At 38.1% G+C, this 11,041-nt stretch overlaps 2 protein-coding genes across 2 annotated transcripts; one reads left to right on the plus strand and one right to left on the minus strand.

The window, feature by feature from the left end:
* Positions 1-577: 577 nt before the first annotated feature.
* LOC122047103 (cysteine-rich repeat secretory protein 38-like) lies at positions 578-1,487 on the plus strand. The gene has a single exon (XM_042608154.1). The coding sequence runs from the start codon at positions 622-624 to the stop codon at positions 1,369-1,371; it is 750 nt and encodes a 249-aa protein (XP_042464088.1). The 5' UTR covers positions 578-621; the 3' UTR covers positions 1,372-1,487.
* On the minus strand, positions 1,478-7,469 carry LOC122047102 (rab GTPase-activating protein 22-like). The gene is made up of 11 exons (XM_042608153.1): positions 7,000-7,469; positions 6,320-6,415; positions 4,975-5,078; positions 4,557-4,801; positions 3,978-4,100; positions 3,642-3,730; positions 3,042-3,147; positions 2,604-2,701; positions 2,094-2,348; positions 1,908-1,988; positions 1,478-1,810 (listed from the first exon to the last, which is right to left on the minus strand). Exons 1-11 carry the CDS (start codon positions 7,099-7,101, stop codon positions 1,796-1,798), a joined length of 1,314 nt encoding a protein of 437 aa, XP_042464087.1. The 5' UTR covers positions 7,102-7,469; the 3' UTR covers positions 1,478-1,795.
* Between the last annotated feature and the right edge of the window lie 3,572 nt (positions 7,470-11,041).

The raw sequence follows: 11,041 nt of genomic DNA on the forward strand, positions 1-11,041 counted from the left end.
GTAGTTACTCATAAATATATTAGAACACCACTGTATAAAAGTATATTGGAAGTGGAAAATATGCTAAGATATTGTTTTGAATTTATTTATTTTTAAATAAAAAGGAGTGTCATTTGAAAAATGATAATAAGCCATAGTTATTTCTTAAGAATAAAATATTTTTTAAAAAAAAATTGGTTCATAGAATATAGGAGATAATCCGAGAATTTTCAGCCTTGTATTTTTCAAGCTTCGGCCATAGAATTTTTCAACCGATGAGAAAAACTGTGAAAACCCCTGCTGCTTTGATCAATTACTATCAATTGGCCTTCTGGAAACATTAATACTCAATCCATGGAGATGGAGATGAAGATCAAACAATCACGTCAGCCATCAGAAATTTTCATGAATCATTTGTATAATTAATTCATCAGTCGTTTTCTACCCTCTCTTTGACCAATCCACAAATCATGACTTGATCGCTTCCATTGAAATGCGATTTACTAATTAATTTTGTTCGTTGATCGGTTCTGCATCCGTTTCCCGGCAATCACAGTCGATCTTTCGCTTATAAATTGACGCGCGCAGATCGATTGGATTTCACCGAACGACACTGAACGCATTCGCTCGCAATCGTAGAAGATGGCTCGCTCTGCCTCTTCCGCCCTTCGCCTCCTCGTCTGCTTCGCCGTCGTCTTCCTTGCCGTCGCCGGCAACGACAGCCCACTCTACTCCGTCTGCTCCACGTCCGCCAACTACACTGCCAACGGCGCCTTCGACAAAAACCTGCGTAAGCTCACCTCCCTGCTCGCCGCCGTCGCCCCGACGGCCGCTGGCTTCGCGGTCAGCTCGCTCGGCAGCGGCGTCGACGCCTACGTGAGCGGCCTCGCAATGTGCCGCGGCGACGTCTCCAGCCCGGAGTGCGGGGCCTGCCTCGCCACGGCTGGCGTCCGGGCCCGCGAGCTCTGCCCCCACAGCAAACAGGCCGTCCTCTGGTTCGACCACTGCATGCTCAAGTACTCCGACGCCGACTTTTTCGGCAGAGTCGACTTGGACCCCCAGATCTACATATACAACGTGAACAACGTCTCGTCGGACCCGGCGAGGTTCGACGCCGAGGTGGCGGAACTGCTGGGGAAGCTGAGGGCGGAGGCGGCGGCGTCGTCCCTGTACTTCGCGGCGGGCGAGACCGGGATCGCGCAGGCTGGAGGCGATCGGGAGCTGCACGGACTGGCGCAGTGCACGAGGGATCTACCGCGGGCGGACTGCGATCTCTGCCTCGGCGCCATCATCGGCCAGCTGCCGAGCTGCTGCGCCGGCAAGCGGGGCGGGAGAGTGCTGAGTGGGAGCTGCAACTTCCGATACGAGCTGTACCCGTTCCTCAACGTTTGATTCATAATATTAATAATAGATTCATCGAATAAAAGCATGTAACGGCTCACTGTAAGGAATGGAAGAAACAATCAATATAGCCAAATGCAGAATGAACAATCCCTTCTTATTAATATCAGCAGAGTTAATTTTATTACAATTAAATAATCCTTTTACAATTTGTTTTGATCGAAGTGATAGTGATTGTGATCACATTTTACAGTCACAGCTGTTTGTTTAGATGGAGAATACATGTGTGAAGAGCTTACATGCATTAAGGTTGACAACCAGAGGAGCAGAGAGTTTTGCCCCTCTAAAAGAATACAATCAGCTAGAAAAAACATTATACCAGTGAGATCGCCTCCCCCCAGAAATCACCCAGGAGTCCTCGTGCTTGGCCGCTGCTGGATATCGACTCTTCGAAGAAGGCTATACGCGTCGGAAGTTATGAATTCTTGGCCTGCAGTTTTTGGGGGATTGCAGAAAGTGTTTTTCAGCTTTAGGCATCACATCTTCACTTAAAAAGGGTGAGAACTCTGTTCTGATGAAATGCTCACCATTTTCAAATATTTCTTGTGGAGCTTTATTGCATGGCTGCAAGCTTTTTTTGCATCTAAATCTGATATCTCGTTTAATATCTGAGTTGTGGGAAACATCAATGAAAGGCAATAAGAGAAATCTGAATTTTTATTGAATAAACTCACTAATCAAAAAGAGTTGTGGATAGGTTTGCAATTCTTTACCCTGACGACATCATCCAAACCTCGTGCTTCCTGCAGTATCTTTGCGCTTTTGTCCTTGAGAACACTAGCAACAAGAAAAACTGTGATCGGCAAAGGAGCTTCAGAAGTTTTAGTTCCATTTTTGATATTGTCCCTCTCAAATTTCCCAAATTGGCGTATCTTAACTTTCTTTTTGGACCCATCATTCTGTTCTAAGAACTCCGGTTCTTCGTAAAGGGTGAAGATATCTGGGTGATATTCTAAAGCCCATGTCATCTGTAAGACAGCATCAAGCATGTAAAATATATATACATCTGTAATTATGACTCAAGAACCGACGATCAGTAAGTTTGATATGATGTCTATTCCATGTTCATTTATTGGTTTAGTGTTCTCTAATTGTGATGTTTGTTCACTATAGCTTACGTATTGCATAAGAAAACCATTTTAATTTAAGTTGTAGGAACAATAGGTAAGAAACTGAATAGGCATATAGAGTGCATGGATCGAGTTTAGTAACAGTGGCAATACCTCCCAAAGATACAAAGAATCACCAAAGGATAACTCTCGCCGAAACATTACCATGAACATACGAACTGCGAAAAGGTAATCACCACCACCCAATGCTTCTGTTCAACAATAAAGGTAAACCAAATTAGTACCCACGTAAGTGAAGAAAGAGTTGGGTCAGTGAGATAGCTCAATGATGAAGGTATCCTTTGATGTTCGAAAATAAAAACAAAAAAAAACAAAACATGAACACTGTTATTTTAATGTTGATGCATCTGATGTACCCTCTATGAAATAACAAGTTTACATAGTATATCATTTTAACACTATCCCACCCAAATCCATATCTGAGATGTGAGAATTGAGATGTCCAACAGACTTATCGTCTGTATCTAGGCATGTTAATGCACAAAAAAACATTATGAATGCAAGCATACCATAGTTTCTTGTGTCACATACCTATGTGTTGGTGAAGTTTTGGGTCCAAGATTTGTGTTATGGATGCTAAACTTTGGAGTTGGTTCTCTACCCCTACAGAGCTCGCTGTGCATCTGAAATTTCCTCGCTTTAAGAAGTCAAAACAAATGTTTAAAAGACATCAGATAGAAGCAACAGAGAAACTCCTATCAAGGAGGAACTTTAATTAGTGGAAAGTATTTAACTTTTAGCCAGTTTAATCAACTATGGAGCAGACAATAATATCTGGTGTTTGCAATTCGTAAAAAGTTGCTATTGCGACATTCATATATCTGTTGCTTAGATGAAAACTGAAAAGTATATTGCTCGGATGAAAATGATAGAACAAGTAAGGCACTGTAATTTGTAGTTGATAACTTTAGCTGTTCCTAACATGTGAAGAAAAGCCAAAGTCTTTCACAAGGGAATTTGGTTTGGATATTCTTATAAAACATTCATAGCTCTAATTTGACCATGAGACAGTGATATAAGTAACACTTAAATAGACAATAGGAGCTAAATGTTCTCATATGTAATGCTTGAAACTGCAGGATATCTCAAAGAATAAACAAAAACAAAGTGAGATGACAACGAAATATATACCAGTTTGCGCATCAACCTCTCAAAGCACCAAAATGCATCTGCTTCGTCTTCGAGAAGAATTATCAGTGGAGAGCAAAGATCACTCATACCTGATAATTCAAACTATTTAGATTTTGATTTAACATACAATGGGGAAAAAAACATGCCAACGTGAATTTTCCTGATTTTTCCACCACTTCATGCTGGGTGATGATTATGCTTCGTGAGTATGAAAACAAGAGAAGCAATTAAAAGGAAGATAACAGATACTTTAGACAGCTGAAACATGTAAAATGATATGGGAGACTACATCAAACACCAAATTAGAGTTTGTTGCTGAATAAGGTTTGTTTCCACCTTGACAGTAGCCAACATCTTTGTCAATCCAAGCATAGACAGCTAGAATATCCCAAAGCTTCGAAAGATTTTCTTTCTTCTCATAAAATACCAGACCTCTATCAGTCCGGAGAACATCAAGACCTATAACAAATAAAAGTAAATAGCTTAGTTTTGAATAAATTATCATTGTTAACGAACTGTTCTGCTACAATACATCTCTTAAAGTGATTGGCGGAACAATTTCTTCATAGTTTTCTCAGTCAGTCTAATTTTCTCATCTGTGTCATGAAACCTCCATCCATGAATAGCTACTATCTAGAGATGGCACTATGCTTAGATTGATCTGAAACATTTTCCACATGAGTCGATGAAAAAAAACTAATAATTCTCTTGACGGATGGTTAGCCAGCTCATTTCTAAAAGAGAAATTGTTAGGTAGATATCATAGAACCTGCTTATTTTGATTGGCTCATATTGTATGTTGACAAACACACACAGGGAAGATGGATTGGCATCTAAGCTTAACAAAGGACATGAAAGACAAAAAAGGATGGGAACAAACATATAAAAGCATAGAAGAGAGGACAACAAAGGTACCAATTTGATGTAGTGTAAGCTTCCACTCAATCACTTGTTTATCCATCATAATATCCGCACTTTCAGCAGAACTCTTAACTTGTTCACTGTGGGGAGGAGTTTGACAAGGGCTGGCTTCCATGAGAACTAAAGGGTCCTGAATAGGTTGACCATCCTCAGTGACTAATGGAGCTGTGACAATTATTCCACTGCCGACATGTGAATCCAACTCATGGCACACATCCTTCCATCTTTCGTATTGCACTCTGTACGACAAATTTATATCCCTTATAGAAACAACATGAAATAATAAAATGGATTATCATCACCCAAAGCAAAGGTGGAAGCTTGATTCCAAAAAAAAATACTAATTCCATTTACGAAACATGAAATATGGCAATTGCAACATAAACTATATCTTGCATCAGTTATGACATACCTCCGTTGTTGTCTCAGCTCTTCTCGTTCTTCAAAGGTGCTTTTGGGATCAAAGCATCCAAGTAAGAACTCCCAAACCTGTCCTCTTATAGAAGGATGAACACCCTGATCAAGTTTTTGGGGACTTAGTGTCAGATGATTCTGTATTGAAGTGCATTGCTTGTTGTTTTACATAGAAAAAAAAAGTGAAATTGAAACCAAGGTACTGTGTTACCAAGGAAAAAAACACATGATTTGAAGAAATAACTATGCAGTATTCCCTGATGTCAAACTACTAGCCATGGAAAGAAGAATGTTCATACAGCCAGGTCAAGTTGATTCTATGAAGTCTATGAACGACATCAATATTAACCTGCATTATCAGTGATATTGACCAGCCACTGGGATAAATTAGTCATGTTTCTAAGTCACTGAAATAACAAACAATTCTTTGATCTGTAGAACTACTAGTTGTGGAAAGATGGACTATTTAAATACAAGAAAATCACTATGCACCATTTATTTTATTGAATACTATTCATGGTGAAAGGAATGTTCAAAAGGCAAAGTAATTTGATCATGAAGTCTACCTGAGACAATATCATATCAATATTAGATTATATCAATAAAATTGACCAAAATAGCCAATGTTGATCCCAAGATTTGATGAAAAGGTTGAGGGTCATGTTGGACCTTGTGAATTAATGAATAGCATCTTTAAAAATCTAATGTCAATAGATAGAAGAATAATCCATGATAGGCCTATCCCAACTAAGAAAATATTCAGAGAAAAATGAAATATTTTCATATAATTTTTGTTAACTTCGAAAAGCAGATAGACTTTGGCCATGATTATGATGATAGTAACAAGAAATATTTAGTTATTTTATTAATGTGATACAGGAAATCAAAGTTATGATACTGCAGTTGCTAGTACTAGGAGCATAATAAATGAAAATAATATTGTGTCAACTACAATAAACTAGAAAACTCTAATCGCAGAATTGACCTTGAGTGAAACCTAATGTTTCAAACGGAGCTACAACAATGAGAAAATGAATCACGGAATATTTAAGACTGAGGGACAAGGAATCCTTATGAGTTTTAAATATCTTGCATCTAATATTCAATAAGTATATGAAAATGACAAGGCTATCATTAATAGGAAAAACATTATATGATTAAATTGGAAACGAGAAAGGATTTTATCAAGTGTTATATGTTTGTTTTGTGCCTATAGATTAAAAGAAAATTGTATTAGAATGTGACCCTCGAGATGTTTATAGAAAGGGCAAAAAAAATTGTAACACCCTGTCTATCATGAAAAGTTATTGCTGCTAAAAGATGAAGCAAAACAATGAACATACCCCTCTTTGAATTCGGCTGAGAACTGAAGCAATATCCAATTGACCTTCTGGATTGAATGCAGCTTGCCATCTTCGAACACTTAGAGTCTTTCCAGCCTACATGAATAAGCTAGAACAACATTTTTGAGGGAATTTTAACAGAAACAATGCACAAGGAAATCTAATTAAACTGAAGATGCGCTCTCCTGGAAAGCAAACTAATTTGTTTAAGAAAGATATAATGGAAGCTCTCAAGCTCTTGTGCAGGTTCCGAACCCAAGACTTGGTAATGACACCTAAACCCCTTACCAGCTGAGCTAATTGGCACCCTCAAACTTCACTTAAAAGGGAAAGATTCATGTCATTCCAACTTCACTTATATGCTTCTCATTTCCTCACATGACTTTAAAGTAAATCGAGAGATTTAGTAAGCACAGAGAGGAAAGCAGAGACTACATAAAGTTCTGAGAAAACAACAAATTTGTTGTATCTCTTGGTTACAGATCAGATTCACATTCTTAGAATGTGACAGCTAAGTCAACATGACAAGACACTTACCACACAAAGCCAATCAAGATAACCTTTTTATGCTTATCAAAGTAGAAAATTTGCGCCTTGGAGGAGCTAAAACGTCGAATTATTTAGAGAAAAAAAGAATTCCATTCCGCGAACAAATTACACTGAAATCGACCGAACCATACCTTAATTTTGAACTTGCTCTTAGGGCCCTCGGCGCACTCAGTCCGAGCCTCGTAAAAAGAGTCAGCCGGAACCCCGCTATCTCTCCATACCATGTTCATCATTTTGCCAAATTCCCGAAATATATCAGAATACTACCCGCTCGCCAAAAGAATCTACGGCAACAAGAGCCAATGATCCCCGAACGCCCGATCAAGCTACAGAAAGATTTGACCTTCTACTCCGCACCGGTCAGGAATGGGCCCAGATCGATGGCTGCGCAAGGTAAAAAGATGGCTTCGGAGAGGGAGGGAGGGAGGGAGGGAGGACGCTCATGAATAGCCGGCGAAACGGAACGAGCCCTCATGGTCCCGCTTACATTTTGGTCGATTTAAGTGACCAAGCTGCTTAATTTTAGGAGTTTCCGACGGACTAAGAGCGGGAGACGAAGGAAGACCGCCGATTCCATCGCCTTCCGACTCGGAGACTTCCGCGTCGTGGTTGGCTCTCCCTTTTTACTATCTTTATTTATCTTATTTCCTCGGCTTTTTAATTTTCTTTGACTTTTAATTGCGTTGACGCACATTGTCAACGGCGTTTTAATTGAATTGAGATTGCGTTGACTTTCTAAAGAAGGTTTTTAAAGAATATTTTCAAAACTAACGAGAACTGTTATGATACGGTCCGTATCCAGCCTGTTCTAGAATAACAGGAAGTTCCTACATGGGCCGAGTTGCCGTTAGTCCGACCTCCCGATCTCCCACTGATTCAACCTCCCGACCTATCAAGTGGCTGAGTACCGCGCACCCAAGCACTCCAAGTTTGAATGGGTTGTGATCCCGAAGTCGGATACAGGAGGTTTTCTATCTGAAGACAGTTGCACCTGACCATTCCCATAGTGCTAATTGCAAAGAAGTGTATCCGTTAGTAAGATGCGTCCTTGGACTTTTGGGTTGCATCTTTGAACTTCTCTTCGTATAAAAAGGCGATTCGGATTTTCTATCCCAATGTCTCTCTGCCCCCTATTCCACTACCTAAATGATAATTGAAAAAAATAAAATTTCTCATCATTTTGAGTAAAATTTCATAACTCTTTCCTCCTTCTTAGAACAACTTCGACGTTTCATCGGCTTTCCTCCCAGTTCAGATCTCATTCCTCCGTCGACTCAGCTACTCTTGCTTCGTCAACTCCAGTAGTTCTTGCTTCGTTGACTTCAACTCCGTCGACTCCAGCTCCATAATCTCAAAAGTATCCTAAAAGGTTGATTTCACCTAACGAAGACGAAGTTAATGTTGTCAGATGTTGCATTATTTTGTGTGTGTGTGGTTTGCTTGTTGTACGACAAAACTATGATGGAAATGGTTCTAGATTTAGGTTTTCAAAATGTAATGTTTTTTATATAAGTTCGTTGGGTTTTTTCTTATTTGCTGTAATCAAGAATTCATATATCTTGGTTGTCTTTTTTTTCAGGATCAAAGTAATTATTATGGAGGGTGAATCTATGAGGTTGTCGGTTGAATTTTGAAGCAAAAGAAGACCGTTGGGAATTTGAAGCAAACAAAGACCGTTGGGATGATGAAGGTAATAAGAATCATATTGGGACTATATTGAATTTTATATAGCCTGAATTTTGCATAGTTTGATGGAATATCTGTATTGTTGATTGGAATTTTTGCATTGTTTGATTGATTTTAAAGATTTGAACAATGAAAAAGATATGAAGAGTTCTCAACCATCTATCACAGAAGAATTGATGAAAAAAATGGGTATGGATTTTAAGACAGAAGAGAATGCCTATGAATTTTATTTGAAATATGCTAAACAAGTTGGATTTGACATAAGAAAGACTAAAAGCTATAATCATAAATCAGGTAAATTAGTTGACAAGATTTTTTATTGTAGTGTGCAAGGTAAAAAGGGAAAAGACAAACGAAATATTTATATAAAATCAAGTCATCCTGAAACAAGGTTTGGTTGAGGCTAAAATGAAGGTTAATTGTTGAAAAAATGACAAGTTTAGTGTGGTGCAATTTGTTAAAAAGCATAATCATTATCTTTTAAGTTCAAACAAAACTCACCTCTATAGATGCCATAGGAATATATCTTCTTTTGTAGCGATACAGATTGAGATGACAAGTGATGTGAGACCCCCCCCCCCCCCCCCTCCCTCCTAAAGCATCTCATGATATTATGGTGAGACAAGTAGGTGGGAGGGAGAATTTAGGTTTTATTTCTAAAGATTACAAAAACTACTTGCGATCTAAAAGAATAAGAAATATGAGAGGTGTATTGGAATATTTACAGAAAATGAGTTCGATGATCTTAATTTTTTTAATGTTATTCAAGTTGATGAAAATGATTTGATAACTAATTTTTTTGTCTAATGCTAAGATGGGAGTTGATTATAGCAATTTTGGAGATAACGTTTGCTTTGACACAACCTATAAGAAGAACAATGAAGGTCGTCCAATTGTGTTGTTTGCAAGTGTTAATCATCATAAGCAATCTATAAATTTTGGTGTAGCTTTATTATATGATGAAACCTCTTTGAGATTTGAGTAGTTGTTTGATACATTTACTAGAGCTATGTGTGAGAAAAAACTAACAACTATTCTTACATATTAAGATGCAGCAATGACAAAGGCTTTAGCTTCTAGATGGCCTAAAACACATCATCATTTGTGTATTTTGCATATTTTTCAAAATGCCGCAATACATTTAAGTGGAATTTTTTCTCAGTTCAAAGAGTTTGCTAAAGATTTTGCCTCTTGTATATGTGATTTTGATAAAGAGGAAGATTTTATTTCAGTTTGGAACATATCCAATTGAAATTTTAAAGCATACAAGTTATATTTATACTCTTAAGACATACAGAGTGTTTTAAACAAGAGTGATATTAATCTCATTATTCTAGTGTAGAAATTTGTGAGGATGTTGGATCACATACAAAATATAAAGTTACTTCTCATAAAAAGAGTTATCATCATATAGTTACACTTGATTCATCATGTAAAAAAATTGAGTGTAGTTGTAGCTATAGAAAATATGAATTTGCTACGATTTTATGTTCTCATATTTTAAAATAATTTATGATGAAAAATATCATGAATATCCCAACTGAATATATATTGAAAAGGTGGACATGAAAAATAAAAGATGGATACTTTAGAGTTAATGATTCAATTGCGAACAAAGGTAGTTTAGATTTAAAAATACTTCACAATATGCGATATAAAGATTTGTGTGGGTTGTATGTTCGATTGGTTACCAAAGTAATGGAAAGGGAAGACACTTACAAATTTGTTAAAGATGGTTTGTTGAGTATGTTTATGATGGTAGATGAGAGATTATAAGTTAATGAACCAACTATCTAATACTTAATGGTGACCCAACAAGCTGGTCAGTTGGTTCAATATCCAGATGGCACAACAAGGCATTTGAATGAAAGAGAGTTCAAAATTGGCAAAGGAAACTCTCTTGGAGTCAAACAAATTAAAACGAAGAAGAAAATAGTTTCAGGCAAGAGGTTGAAAGTGTTAGGGTCGAAATGTGCTGGGGGGGGGGGGGGGGAATAGCTCGTTGCGCTTGATTGCATGCTTCGTTGTTGTTGATAGGCAGCAGAATAAGACTACGAAGCACTCTACAATGCTAACACAAGGATTTACTTGGTATCTACCTCAAGAAGAGGTGACAAATCCAAGGATCTACACACGTGAGCACTCTCCGCTAAGAAAATACTCCTTCTCGATAACTACTGGAGGTGGAGAAACCTCGTACAACACTCACACATACAACACTCAACACAAGAAGAAAAATACAAAGAGTTCAAGTGTAAAACCCTCTCTTCTTGCTTACTTATTGCTTGTTGTTGCCTCTTGAATCTTGGAAGTGCACCAGCACTTGTCCCCAAGAACCTTCAAGTACTGGCGGTGAGAGCTCGGAGAGAATCACTGGAGAGGAATCGAAGCGCTGTTGAGGAAAACGCTCGCCAAAGGCTATAACCTGCGCAACGGTCAGATCCCAATCGATTGAATGGATCTCAATAGATTAGGGAGGCTTTGAAT

This window comes from Zingiber officinale, chromosome 2B, assembly GCF_018446385.1.
Source record: "Zingiber officinale cultivar Zhangliang chromosome 2B, Zo_v1.1, whole genome shotgun sequence".
Lineage (NCBI taxonomy): Eukaryota > Viridiplantae > Streptophyta > Magnoliopsida > Zingiberales > Zingiberaceae > Zingiber > Zingiber officinale.

Coding starts and splice junctions, on each gene's coding strand:
- LOC122047103 (XM_042608154.1), top strand. CDS start 622: ATGGCTCGCTCTGCCTCTTCCGCCCTTCGCCTCCTCGTCTGCTTCGCC.
- LOC122047102 (XM_042608153.1), bottom strand. CDS start 7,101: ATGATGAACATGGTATGGAGAGATAGCGGGGTTCCGGCTGACTCTTTT. Junction 6,416..6,999: donor AGAGCAAGTTCAAAATTAAG/GTATGGTTCGGT, acceptor TTATTCATGTAG/GCTGGAAAGACTCTAAGTGT. Junction 3,731..3,977: donor AGATGTTGGCTACTGTCAAG/GTGGAAACAAAC, acceptor TTGAATTATCAG/GTATGAGTGATCTTTGCTCT.